General features: G+C 42.6%; 1 protein-coding gene across 4 annotated transcripts in view; it reads left to right on the top strand.

Annotated features, from left to right (window-relative positions):
* Positions 1-14,120, top strand: part of lrp2 (LDL receptor related protein 2) — a 47,017-nt gene that overhangs the window by 25,841 nt on the left and 7,056 nt on the right. For 2 of the 4 annotated variants that reach the window (XM_022740260.1, XM_022740258.1), the window contains exons 41-65: positions 60-225; positions 580-738; positions 850-1,139; positions 1,246-1,446; positions 1,705-1,731; positions 1,846-1,881; positions 1,982-2,224; positions 2,321-2,446; positions 3,219-3,338; positions 3,931-4,062; positions 4,719-4,920; positions 5,012-5,307; positions 5,931-6,597; positions 7,374-7,544; positions 7,633-7,856; positions 8,009-8,186; positions 8,766-8,962; positions 9,109-9,354; positions 9,626-9,754; positions 11,603-11,722; positions 12,379-12,495; positions 12,884-13,000; positions 13,191-13,328; positions 13,517-13,639; positions 13,770-13,898. In XM_022740260.1, the coding sequence (XP_022595981.1) occupies positions 60-225; positions 580-738; positions 850-1,139; positions 1,246-1,446; positions 1,705-1,731; positions 1,846-1,881; positions 1,982-2,224; positions 2,321-2,446; positions 3,219-3,338; positions 3,931-4,062; positions 4,719-4,920; positions 5,012-5,307; positions 5,931-6,597; positions 7,374-7,544; positions 7,633-7,856; positions 8,009-8,186; positions 8,766-8,962; positions 9,109-9,354; positions 9,626-9,754; positions 11,603-11,722; positions 12,379-12,495; positions 12,884-13,000; positions 13,191-13,328; positions 13,517-13,639; positions 13,770-13,898 (4,554 nt within the window). The remainder of the gene's footprint in view (positions 1-59; positions 226-579; positions 739-849; positions 1,140-1,245; positions 1,447-1,704; positions 1,732-1,845; positions 1,882-1,981; positions 2,225-2,320; positions 2,447-3,218; positions 3,339-3,930; positions 4,063-4,718; positions 4,921-5,011; positions 5,308-5,930; positions 6,598-7,373; positions 7,545-7,632; positions 7,857-8,008; positions 8,187-8,765; positions 8,963-9,108; positions 9,355-9,625; positions 9,755-11,602; positions 11,723-12,378; positions 12,496-12,883; positions 13,001-13,190; positions 13,329-13,516; positions 13,640-13,769; positions 13,899-14,120) is intronic. The other 2 variants (XM_022740261.1, XM_022740259.1) reach the window with 1 other exon arrangement.

The raw sequence follows: 14,120 nt of genomic DNA, 5'->3' as shown, positions 1-14,120 counted from the left end.
TTGTATGGATGTAGTACCAGTGACATTACTAATGTTTTGTGCTCTCTGTTTTTCGACAGATCTCGGGGCTCCTGATGGCATCGCTTATGACTGGATAAACAGACGAATTTACTACAGTGACTATGTTAACCAGAGCATCAGCTCCATGTCTGTGGACGGCTCTCAGAGGACTATTATTGCCCATGTGTCTAGGCCAAGGGCCATCATGTTGGATCCCTGCAGGGGGTAAGACTAACACAGCACACAATCTCTTTGATCATTAGATTAAACTGGGATTTAAAAATAAATGCTTCTGGGGTGGTTAAGGGCACCAACCATGAACTGCAACATCCCCCAATTTGAGTCCAGCCAGGGACCTTTACTTTTCAATTTAAATTTACTCATTTGGTAGATGCTTTTATACAAAACGTCTTACAATGGAGGGACATCACTAAACCTTTGTTACATGTCATTCCCCATATCTCCCTCCCTCTCTCTCCCACTGGTTTCCCGTCGTCTCTCTACTGTCCACTTTGAATAAAGGTACAAAATACGTGATAAAAGAAATTAAAAAGAAAGAAATGCTTCCTTGTTCCACAGGTACATGTATTGGACAGACTGGGGAACCCATGCAAAGATTGAGCGTGCCACCTTTGGTGGAAATTTCAGAACAGAGGTTGTGAACAGCAGTCTTGTGTGGCCCAATGGACTGACCCTGGACTATGAAGAAGAGAGGCTGTATTGGGCGGACGCCAGCTTGTAAGATCAGAAAAATTCCACTGTTGAAATATGTACTCAATTTTTTTTTATCACATTATCTTGGTATCCTCAAGCTACTGCTGTTTAATTATTATTTTGCTCTGCCATCAGGCAGAAGATTGAGCGATCCTCCCTCACAGGGTCCAATCGGGAAGTCATTGTCAGCACAGCCATCTACCCCTTTGCTATGACCATGTTTGGCCAGTTCATCTATTGGACTGACTGGAACACACGCAGCATCTATCGCGCCAACAAGCATGACGGTTCTGATCAGAAGGTCATGATTCAGAATCTTCCATCTCGGCCAATGGACATCCATGTTCTGGCCAGCAGGAAGCAGCAGCAGTGTGACAGTCCCTGCCAGCAGTTTAATGGAGGCTGCAGCCACATCTGTACACCAGGTACATGCAGTTTGTCACTGTCACTTCAACATAATACTCTTTTAGTGCAATAATTGAAAACCCCAACTAATTGCATAAACTTTTCTATGCAATTTCATCTTGTTAGGACCCAATGGAGCTGAGTGTCAGTGTCCATCAGAGGGTCGCTGGTACCTGGCTGACAACAAGCACTGTATCCCTGATAATGGGACTCGTTGCCAGCCAGGCCAGTTTACCTGCATGAATGGCCGCTGTATTCGTGCCCAGTGGAAATGTGACAATGACAACGACTGTGGAGATGGCAGCGATGAGTTGGAGAGAGTCTGTGGTAGGGCACTCTTAAATACAAGGAGTTTGAATTTGCTTTCTTGCTTACTTGTGTTTCTTCTTCATTTTATTTTTGATTGAATTAATCTAAAATTTCACTGTTGATTAATAGTAACAGTAGTTCTCATAGAAGATGTAGTCCTCCAGAATGAGTGAATCAGAACTCTCCCCTCTTTTCTATTAATTGCAATTCTAAATCTTTTACCTTCACTAACACTAACAAGTTCTCTTTTCTTCGCTCTAAAAAATTCTCTCTCAGGACCGAAACCTGACTTCAACTATGTTGGTGTGTATTCTTGCATTTTGTGATTAAATTTCCATTAACATGCTCCCTTTCCTTAAGTAATAACACTTATCAACACTAACACAAGAATCAATGTGCTTATATCTTTGCATGCAGTTCCACAGGTGCTGTCATCCTTTATTGCATTGTCAGGTAAAATGAGTGTCTGCTACATGCACATATCATCCCTCTTTCTCCTGACCTTGCTCTCTAGTGGCTAGAGCTCTGACCTGTCCTTGATTCTGATTGGCAGCCTTCCACACCTGTGAGCCCACAGTGTTTACTTGCGGCAATGGTCGATGTGTGCCCTACCACTACCGCTGCGACCACTATGACGACTGTGGGGACAACAGTGACGAGGTGGGCTGTCTTTTCAGACCGTGTGACCCCAACACGGAGTTCACCTGCAACAATGGGCGCTGTATTGCAAAGGACTACGTTTGCAATGGCATCAACAACTGCTACGACAACGGTACCTCTGATGAACAAAACTGCCGTGAGTATCCTAAGTTTGTCACATAAAGGTAAATCTTCATCACAGTGGAGAAATGATTGCCTGTAATAAATATGTTCTCATTCATGATTATCCCAGCGGAGAGAACCTGCCAACCAGAACACACAAAATGCCAGTCCACTAACATTTGCATCCCACGTTCATACCTTTGTGATGGAGACAATGACTGTGGGGATATGAGTGACGAGAGCCCTACACATTGTGGTAAGAGCAATATTATGTTTTTTCTGTTTCTGTTGTTATACTAATTTAGTTATATCCTGAATAGGCCTTTTTCACAGCAGACATTCTGACATGTCATACCAGAAAACGCACAGGTGTAATTAATAACTCATTGTTGCATTCTGTTTCAGTGTATCTACTACTGTGAAAGGCTTACTGGGAAACTTTAACAGAATGAAGCCATCGTTAATGTTAACAGTAACACCTGTGTTTGTTCTGCTATGATAAATCAAAATGCCTGTGTTACATGACGGTAATTTTCCCATCCATCATAGGTGAGGCAATTTTTAAAATGTTATGAATGTTTTTGGTGAATGGTGGAAATTTCGGACGGCACGTACAGTGTATCCATTTGACTCTTAGGTTTAAGTAAACATAGAGCAGTGCACTAGGTAGAAAATGCAGAGTGATTTTGGACACAGTCCTGTTGGTTCAAGGAAATAACATTCATCATACTGCCCCTCACAGTCATCAGAACAGGATCCCTGACTAAACTAAAAGGATTTTATGAGTAACACTTTGATAAAAATTAAAAACACTGTGTATGGATGTAACCCACAGTAGTCTGTACCCAGAGATAATTTTTCATATTATATATTGCAGTATGTTTTAATCTGCTCAATCTGAACAAAACAGGATTTTAATCAACCTAAAATCATGAGAAAGAGGATATAAGGAGTCAAGAAAAGGTCAGTGTTTGTCTTGCCCCCAAGTCCTCCAAGTGACTTCATGCCTTTTTGCATCCTCTACATAGCTGCATCCACATGTTCCCAGAGTGAGTTCCGTTGCTCCAGCGGCCGCTGCATCCCCGCCCACTGGTACTGTGATGGAGGCGCTGACTGCGCCGACGGCTCTGATGAGCCCCTCTCCTGCAGTGAGTGTCGCACAACTCTCTCACCCTCAAAATAGGCCCGTTGGCTTTGTGTGTCTGCCCCCGTCCCATTATCAGCTGCTTGGTTATTGTGTGTTTGTGTCTGTGGGCCAATCTGCATCTGTGTGCTGGGTGTGAGAGAGTGCTGTGAGTGATGCAGCGGAGAGTGCGAGTCACTGGTGTATTTCTTTGTTGACGATGTGGTCAGTCAGGCCTCCTATTGTGTGCGGCATTCCTCTGTGGTGACGCCCCTCAGTGTCCTCTGACAAACAGCACCTCCCCCTCCCTTTGTCCACCAGGGGTTACAGAGCCTCACTTTGGCTTTTGTTTAGATAGCTCACCATGCATGGGAATGTGGGGCTGCCATGACTATTTTGAAAGCTTTGCCAGTGTTGTATTGTGCCTTCTTCATTAGTCGAAAAGCAGTGGGGGGAAGTACCTGACATAATTGGTAATTACAAAGAGGAAAAAAGTTTAAAAAAAAGGATTAAAATTTTTATTGGGTATAAATCAGTTGGCATATGTTATATAGTCACACCACTGTATTTATCTTGCAGTATTATACAGTCTAATGCTATATAATTTGTCTCTGCAGCCACACTGGTCAGAACCTGCAACACAGATCAGTTCCGTTGTGATGATGGCAGGTGTATTGCCTCATCCTGGATCTGTGATGGGGACAATGACTGTGGAGACATGAGTGACGAAGACCAGAGGCATAATTGTGGTATGCATCCTTTCATCACCTGCTCTGTTTTCCGTCCTTTCCTTTTCCTCTCTCATTTTTCTGTGTTTTTTTCATCCTCTTGCTCATCTTCCCAGTTCTTCATCTCCTGCCCTCATAGGCCGTCCTCTTGTTTCTCTTCCACTTCTCCACTTTGCCCCCTCCTGATTCCTTCATCCTGCTGTTATTCAGGACTCTGATGGATTAGGATACACACCACTGGGGGAGTGTTATGGGGGAGACACTGGCAGTCAGTGCCCAGCATCTTAGTCTCCTGTAGAAGGTCTCCAGTCCAAGGACCTGACATTCCTGATTTCTCCTGCCTCACTCGTTACTTTGTGCATGTCTCTTTTCTCTGGCTTCCTGGCTCAAGGAGGATCAAGACTCCTATGTCTCACCAATGTGTTCTCTAACAGTAAGATGCCTCAAGCTAAGGTTTCCAGCACTGCCTGAGCCCCTGTAGGAGACTCACTTCAAACAATGTGAATCAATCACACTAGATGGATAGAGAATTTGAGGTCACGGCTGCGTGTTTTGAAATACAGTTTGGAATGTTTGGCTTGCCAGAAATGCAGGTTGACATTTGGTCATCATTATCATTATTTAACTTCTCGTAAACCCCCCCCCCCGCCTGATTTTGTGTTTTGTTTTTTTTCCAGCCAATCGCACATGTTCAAGTGCAGAGTTCACCTGTGTGAACAACCAGCCACCTCAGAGGAAATGCATCCCACGTGACTGGCTGTGTGACGGAGATGCAGACTGTGCAGATGCATTAGATGAGCATCAAAACTGCACACGCAGATCCTGTGGCATCAATGAGTTCACCTGTAGCAACGGCCTCTGCATACGGAGTTCCTACAGGTTTGAGAAAAACTTTTACAAGATATCATAAATTACATCTGTCATCACTCTGTCTCAAAACTTGAGTTAATGTTTTGTGACCTGAAATCAGGTGTGATCGACGTAATGACTGCGGGGACAGCAGTGATGAGCAGGGTTGCACCTACCAGGCCTGCCAGCAACACCAGTTCACCTGCCAGAATGGCCGCTGCGTGTCGCACGACTTCGTCTGCGATGGGGACAATGACTGTGGTGACGAGTCTGATGAGCTGGAGCACATGTGCCGCACACCAGCACCAACCTGCCCCCCGGGAGAGTTCAGATGTGACAATGGACACTGCATCCCCCTGAGCCAGGTGTGCGACAGGAACGATGACTGCTCTGACAACAGCGACGAGAAGGGATGTGGTGAGTGTGAAGAGATTTTCAGAATAGTTCAAGAAATTGCGCTATGAGAAAATATACTTTTCCCCTTTCAGCGGCTGGTGCATTTGTCTGCAGCTGGGTTTTATTCAGCTGGTGCATGCTCCCTCTAGAGGAAGTGTCAAAGAAGTGCTAGAAGTGGTGTGAGACATAAATACCATCCAGAAATGGTTGTTGGATGACATTTTAGACAACAGCCATATTATAGGACAACTGTGCTTTGTGCAATATTGATAATAACTGGCAAATATTAATGATTCAGGTAACATGTAGCATATGACTGGGGACATGTCCTTTGTAAATACAGCATATAGCAAATATGGGAATGGAATCAAAATTAAAAGCTGGGATTTTGATTATGTCTGAGTATTTTAGATGTATAGATAAAATGTGAACGATAAGCCACAGTATAGATCAAGAAAACATTTATTCTGAAAGAAAATGTTTAAAAAAAACAACTACTTAATAGTTAAATAAATAAATACAAGAACACAAATAGTACCTCTTATCATCTCGCCTCCTTTTCTTTATGAAGATATTGGTCTGAATATGTTGTTGTTGTTGATGACTTTAAAAACTTTGTTTCTCTTGTCCCTCTGCGACTGTAGGTATCAATGAATGCACAGACCCATCCATCCATCACTGCGATCACAACTGCACCGACACACCCACCAGCTTCATCTGCACCTGTCGTCCTGGCTACCGCCTCATGTCCGACAGCAAAACTTGTGATGACGTTAACGAGTGTGCAGAGACGCCGAGCGTTTGCAGCCAGGTCTGTGAGAACACCGTTGGCTCATACGTGTGTAAGTGTGCGCCAGGATTCCTGCGAGAGCCAGATGGCCACAGCTGCCGTCAGAACAGCAACATCTCACCCTACCTCATCTTCAGCAACCGCTATTACCTGAGGAACTTGTCAACGGACGGGCAGGCCTACTCTCTAATCCTGCAGGGACTGACCAGTGTGGTGGCCACGGACTTTGATCGTGTCGACAAGCGTCTCTATTGGATTGACGTGAGCCGCAGAGTGATAGAGAGGATGTCCTTCAACGGCAGTAACAGAGAGGTGGTGGTCAATGGAGTTCTACACGGGGAGGGCCTTGCAGTTGACTGGATAGCAAGGAAACTCTACTGGGTGGACAGCTTCTTGGATTGTCTCAAAGTGTCTGAACTGGATGGTCGGTTTGTGAAGAAACTGGCTGAACACTGTGTCGACGCCAATAATACTTACTGCTTTGAAAACCCCAGAGCCATTGTGTTGCATCCCAAATATGGGTGAGTAGGACTCAAATCTCATAGTAGAGTAGACTGATATATTGGCAGGGCTGGTGTTATTGCCAATATCATCTCATTACAATATATTAGTATCTACTATAGTAAATATCTGCCACCATACAAATTGCTGAAAATGAAATAATAAGCAGTTTCATAGGTAGACTTGTTCTGAATATTTGACCTTATTTTGTCTATTCTGACTGAGTTAATGTTTATTGGGAACACTTCATTTTATGGTCTTTAATTTATTGACAATTACCAAGGAAGCTTCCTGGAGAGACCTATGTAAGTGGGTACTAATTATAGGAAGAATAGAAACAAAGGTCTGAGACTGTTGCTTTAGTTCAGCTGTAGTATTTTTCCAGGCAGTTGTCGATTTCCTGAGGAATTTCCTTGAAAGAATGAAGTAAATAGTCAGATATTATTCATTTATCCATGGAACGTCATTCTTCATATTGTGAAATGTTTGCTCGTTTAGCTGACCTGCTGTCTAAAAGACTTCCTGGGTCACACTAGCAATTAGTTGAAATTAATTAACTGGAAAGATGCCAATTGAAAACTGATAATTATTAATTAGCACCGAATTACACAGTTTTTTTCAAAAAAATTTCTAGGAAATTATGAAATTATTAGGAAATTATGGACCTGTGAAATAAAGAGTTACCCTTTTTTGATTATTGTTATTATTTGTAATATTTTAATATAAGGAAAGATTCTTCCTTCACATATATGTAGATAGCATGTGATCTCATGTGATTTTCTTGGGTTGCGGTTAGATATGTATACTGGACAGACTGGGGAGACAAAGCCTTTATAGGCCGTGTTGGAATGGATGGAAACCACAAAGCAGCCATCATTACCACCAAGATAGAGTGGCCCAACGGGATCACGATTGACTACACTAATGACATGCTCTACTGGTCCGATGCTCATCTCAATTACATCGAGTAAGTACATTTGGTGAAAGGTAGGAACACTCACTCTTTAGCCTACAGTGCAGTGAGACTTGAAAGCCTTTGACTCTTTTTTTCCCAGGTTCTCAGACTTGGATGGTCAACACAGACACACAGTGTATGATGGAAATTTGCCACACCCCTTTGCCCTGACTGTGTTCGAGGACAGTGTATACTGGACTGACTGGAACACACGCACAGTGGAGAGAGGCAACAAATATGACGGCTCAGGTCGTCAGGCCCTGGTTAACACCACACACAGGCCATTTGACATTCATGTATGCCATCCTTACAGACAGCCTATTGGTGAGTTAAAAATCTCAGAATCTGATGTTCACATTCTGACTTTTGTTGATTTAAGCACTAGTAGCCTATTTACTATCAGCTGACCTGGCCTGTATTTGCCCAGCTTTGTTGAACTGAGATTGTCTGACCGGCTGTGGTTCTCCCTTTGACAGCAAACAATCCCTGTGCGGTGAGCAATGGAGGCTGCTCTCACCTGTGCCTGATCCGTCATGGGGGGCGAGGACATACCTGTGAGTGCCCTGATCATTTCCTGACTGTGCAAATTGGAGGTGTGACCCGATGCCTTCCCATGTGCACCAGCACCCAGTACAGATGTGCTAACAATGAACGGTTTGTCAATATTTCTTGTCATCTTATGTGATGTGTAGCATTTTAAAAATCAGTGTATTATTGTCAAACTGTCTGTGTAAATACAGCAAAGAAATGGGACTGGTATTGGGGAGATTGTTAGCTGCAATGGTTTTGTTAACATCATCATTCAAAATTAAGAAGACATGTCTCATAACTAGCCTTCCAGCCACAAAAAGGCTTATGCTGCTTTCATCCTGGCACTTTAACTGAAAGAACTGCGCCACCTGCTGTTTGTGCCATAAGGCTCACCAGATTTTTCACCAAATCTTTCTTTGATGACATAAAATGTGCGCACACAGTGCAGGGATGGGGTCAGTAGAGGTTTCAGATCTTCTTGGCAAGTGTGTTTAAAAATTCATGAAGTAACGATTCAGTCAACATGAATGCTGCATTTGACCTTTAGGCCAACCCAGCCCAAGAGTTATGTGGGGAAGGGAGTTGAGTTCAGGAATCTGTTTTGGAGTTTGTTTTGTACACCTAATTTAAGTCTGTATTAGTCAACACATATTTCAACCTAATCTAAATCTCTCATTTTTATCCCTACTACTGCTTCAACAGTTGTATTCCTATCTGGTGGAAATGTGATGGTCAGAGGGACTGCAGAGATGGCTCAGATGAGCCCTCCACCTGCCCGACTCGTCAATGCAGGCTTGGACAGTTTCAGTGCAACGATGGAAACTGCACTAGTCCGCACTTCCTTTGCAACAGCAACCAGGATTGTCATGATGGCTCAGACGAAGATCCTGTGCTGTGTGGTAGGTTATGCCTCATTTTAACAGCTATTTGCTGAAATATTACATAATCTTTGCTGCTTGCTTTTACTGTTTTTACTTAAAATTGTGTCTTTTTACCATTTCTGTGTTTCTCATGGCTTCATTTTCGAATTATGTCTTCCCTCTAGCTACACACCAGTGTGAGACCCACCAGTGGCAATGTGCAAATAAAAGGTGTATCCCAGAGTCGTGGCAGTGTGACGGTGAGGATGACTGCGGCGATCAGTCTGATGAGGACTCTGCCCACTGCTCCACCAGGACCTGTCGCCCTGGACAGTTCAAGTGCCGCAACGGACGATGTATCCCCCAGAGCTGGAAATGTGATGTCGATGATGACTGTGGTGACAACTCTGATGAACCGTTAGAGGAGTGCAGTAAGTATTATATGGTTTCTTTCACCCTTTTTTTAACTCTATGTTAATTTTACAAGGACTAATATTTCAGTGTGATATACATCCTGATATCCTAATGTGCATCACAGTCACATTAGTCAAACCTTTAACTCCTTGAATCAGCAGCAACTACAGACATTAAACTAAGTTTAAATTGTGACTCTCTGTAGATTTTGATATTTCAAAAACTGCTCTAGCCTTTCTCTTCATTACTTGTCTTTGTTACGTGACAATCATGGTGTTTTCTCCACAGTGGGACCGGCATATCGATGTGACAACCACACAGAGTTTGACTGCAAGACCAACTACCGCTGTGTGCCCCTGTGGTCCGTTTGCAATGGCCACAATGACTGCAGAGACAACAGCGACGAGCAGGGCTGTGGTGAGTCTGTGACAAATATCCTTGAGACAGAAGTGAGGTCCTGTTTACATTGTGGCAGTGATTCGAAGACTGTTTATTATTATCACACTATCAGACCTCATGTTAGAACTTTCCTGGTTGATCAAGTCACATTTGGTGATTACTGATGGTTAGATGATTCTAGAGGAGATTTAAAATAAATTACAGCTTTGAAACAGGAGTATGTATTCAAAGAGTGAGTGAAGGGGCAATTAGCCAACTCCTCAGCCTCCTCTGGAACATTACATAGTGAGGTAGTGGGAAGTGCTGATAGAGAGGGTCTCACCACTCACATCCCCCCACAATTTGCAACTCCCTGAGAGCGGCACAGATTTATGAGCTGTCCGGTGGTATGGCTCTACATATATGCGTGTATGTGTGTGTGTTGTTGCTCTGTCCTTGCGTGGGGGCAGGGTTCACACAAGCCTCTTTGTAATTTGCTACAATCCAAACACACTCACTGCGGCCCTCCCGTGTCTTATCAGAGGCTCTCACTCCATTAGTGCCATGACCGTGCAGGAGGGGAGATCCGTGCTAATCTTCCTGTAAGAATGTAGCAGATGAGCCAGGTGGATGGCTAGGAGGGCAGGAATAGCTAACGCTGCGCTATCTATGACCCCCAGCACTATGTGGTAGAGATGGCTCAGACCAGCTCTCCTCCACTCCTCTCCCCTCTGTGCTTCTCATCTCCTGTAGTCTTATCCTCTACAGACAGACACACTGGCATGGAGAAAGGTCACCCATCTGTCTTAGGCATGCTCTTCTCCTCCCTCTATGACTGTTGCAGTTTAATTAAAAAACAAGATGCCTTTCATTTCAAACTGACATTTTCATTATTACTTAAAAGCCCCAAAATCTGCAGTCATATTGTGCAGCTGTTGCTCTTATTGATACATTTATCTGCTAGAACATCTCATCTTTTCTCATCTCTGACTGCAAGATGTAGAAAACAGTGAGGTTGGGTTTTCAGTCTTTAATGGGCCATTTAAAGGTTAATATATGAATTCTTCTCTAACAAGTTAAAGAATGAGAGCTTTTGTCTAAGACATCAGTTTATTAGGTACACATAGTCTAATACAACAGGCCTGCTTCAAATCCTACCTTTGTAGAGTTTATGATCAGTTTTTGTAAAATAAACGGTTGTTTATGGTCATTTTGGAGGTTGTAGTTTGCTGTGCCGTGGAATTGTGCTGTGTTACACATATTTATTATATTTTGTTTACCCCATTTATTAGTGATGAAGGTAGGCTAAAGAAACAGAAACAGCTTTCAAATGCTGCAACTTCAACTGAACATTGTATCTTTCATGAAGGCTTCAAGAAAAACAAAAAATATAAAATTCTTAGCACAAAAAAAATCAGTTCCGGTGGCCCTTTTTTTGGGAAAATCCAAATTTTGTTTCTATGTAAATCTCTGTGTACTGTGTATTATGTCAATTTATTAGTGTCTAATTAGCACAAGTTTGTAAACCTAGGCATTTCTTTTGTAGTTTTCATAGATTATGCTCCTAAACTTGTTTTTTTCCAAATATTTTCTCGCAGGATCATGCTAAACTGTATTTGCTAAAACCAGTTCCACCCTAGAGTCTTGCCACACTCAAATTTTAAGTGCTGCAGTAGAAGTATTGTCCAGTTTTTTGATACAAACCTTATGTACCTCCACAAAAAGGATTCAAAGGCCACATGCGCAATCTTTTTTTTACATAAAGTTAAAACCATAAGCTGCTCCTGAAGTTAAAAAAATGGCCATTGAAAAGAAATGGTGGACATTTATTTAGTTGGACATAATGGTTTAAAAGTGTCTTCATTCATGTGCCTGCTCCTTTCTCAGATGAACTGACCTGTGATCCTGACGGAGACTTCCGCTGTGACAACCATCGCTGCGTCCCACTGAGATGGAGGTGTGATGGGGACGATGACTGTGGGGACAACTCTGATGAACGCAGCTGCAGTGAGTGCTGTTTGTTATCACTGATAAAGTCACATCATTCAGTAGGCCTAGTGCTTGAGGGTTCGGTGTGAGCACTGACAAGAATGTGAACAGTGAAAACCAGTGTACATTGTTTTGATATCAAGTACTTTTTAAGTAGGTTTATTATGGGATTTCTCCTCAGTTTTGTGTGCACTATCCAAATGAAAAGGGAGTGTTGATGACAAAGACTAGTCATGCTATCATTTTATCAGACAGCAGGAAGGTTTTGTATGGGGCTCGATATTTCTACCAACAGTGGGGTGCTGAGAGAGGTAGTCTTATCATCTGCTGGAGAAACAGGCTGTCCTCAGAGTGTCAGAAAGAGGGAGTAAGGGAGTCTGTCACCCCTTGCCCTGGAGAATTTAAACATGTCTGAGAGCAAGCCAGTTAATAAGGATAATGTAGCTTCTCAAAGGAGAAACAGTGACCAGGGTTAAGTCATGGTGGTGCTGTTGCTGTGCTGATGAGGCTGAGAGAGTCTGTCTCTAGTGAACTGCACATGCTGCTTGGGTTAGAGTATTTTATGTCATAATAAGGACAGAGAAAGAAGAAGAAGAAATTTAATAACAGCATAATAAAGTTCTACATTTGCTTGACTCCACACTGAAATTCCTTGTTTTCATGTTTTCCCTCAGCTCCACGCGCATGCACAGAGAGCGAGTTTCGTTGTGATAATCTGCGCTGCATTCCCGACCGTTGGGTCTGTGACCATGACAACGACTGTGAGGACAACTCGGATGAAAGGGACTGTGGTAAGTGGAGGTTCTTTGTTTTGGCTCAGGCTCTGGCTGTTTGTCAGTAACAGAGGGCGGCACTAAACAAAGAAGCAATAAAACTTCAAGTTTTGAAGGCTAGAGTAGACAGACAGGACCAGCAATAGTTATTTACTCAAAGGCTTTATTCACTCTGGTACAGCTGAAGGATTTCTTTCTTACAGTGCTGGTAGAGTGCAGGACAGATTATCTAAATGTTATTCTAGCTGACACACATGAAATAATAATATTCCTATGTGCAATAGGAATAAAGACTAAATTCTGGGGATTTGTTTTGTTGTGAGACTTTTACAACAGCCTTTTCTTCAACTTGCTAAATGTGTATTTATCATAATCACAAATGGTGATTCGTGTGGCTGTGTTCCAGAGTTGCGGACTTGTCATCCTGGCTACTTCCAGTGTGGTAGTGGACACTGTATCGCTGAACGTTTCAAATGTGATGGCAACGCAGACTGTCTGGACTATACTGATGAGATGTCATGCCGTGAGTGTCCTTCATCTTATGGTTTTCCTTGTGCGCTCTTTGATGCTATCACAAAAAATGTAACATAAGTGAATACAACAAACTTGTATTCCTTATTATCCTCATGTAGCGCTAGTTTCATTACAATTGGGGATTGTGTTGATTTGTATAAGTCACAGATTTAGTTTGACAGAATGACTCTGACTTTCAGCGACCCGCTTTCCCAATGGTACATACTGCCCCCCCTTCCTGTTTGAGTGCAAAAACCACGTATGTGTCCAGCCTCAGTGGAAATGTGACGGAGACAATGACTGTGGAGACAATTCAGACGAGGAGCTTCACCTCTGCTGTAAGTAACATAAACACTAACAAATCCAGCACACACAAAACCAAAGCACTGTTGTTGTCAAACCCAGAATCACATAAAACAACATATTAACTCACTATCTATAAGTTATTATGTTGAATTTTTGGATTCGGCTAAAGTTGCTAAAGGGTTTTCTTTCTTCCTTTCCTGCTGTTTCTGATCATTCACAGTGGACATCCAGTGTGAGACTCCGTTCCGTTTTCGCTGTGAAAACAACCGTTGCATCTACAGCCACGAGCTGTGTAACTCTGTTGATGACTGTGGTGACGGCTCTGATGAGAGACAGGAAAACTGTAAGTGTGATGCTTTCTGTAACAGAGGTTGCTGCACTAATATTAACACTTATCACCTCAAACTTTATTTCTGAACATAATCAAAGGTACCTACAGCTTCTCTTGAGTTAATATGTTTCTCTCTATCTAGGCCAAAGCCCAACACATGGCCCCTGTACAGACGATGAGTACAAATGCAGTAATGGACAATGCATCCCTCTGCAGTATGCCTGTGATGATTATGATGACTGTGGAGACCAGTCAGATGAGCTCGGCTGCCGTAAGTAGAAAAGAGTTTATTGTAATAGAATACATACATAATATAAAAAAAAACATCTTATGCATCCATATTCTACATTTCAGCAGGTGTTCTAAAAATCCTGATAAATGAAACCTAGCTACCTGGTCAGAATATTTATAGTGAGGTAAATAAACATATCTTGCAGTAGATTCAGTACCAGTAAGATTATTGCAATGCAATTAACTATTTTGGTTATTCTAG

This window comes from Seriola dumerili, unplaced genomic scaffold (assembly GCF_002260705.1).
Source record: "Seriola dumerili isolate Sdu_G_001 unplaced genomic scaffold, Sdu_1.0 BDQW01000052.1, whole genome shotgun sequence".
NCBI classification, from domain to species: domain Eukaryota; kingdom Metazoa; phylum Chordata; class Actinopteri; order Carangiformes; family Carangidae; genus Seriola; species Seriola dumerili.
The sequence above is the reverse complement of the archived record's forward strand: the minus strand, read 5'-3'. Positions and strand labels throughout refer to the sequence as shown.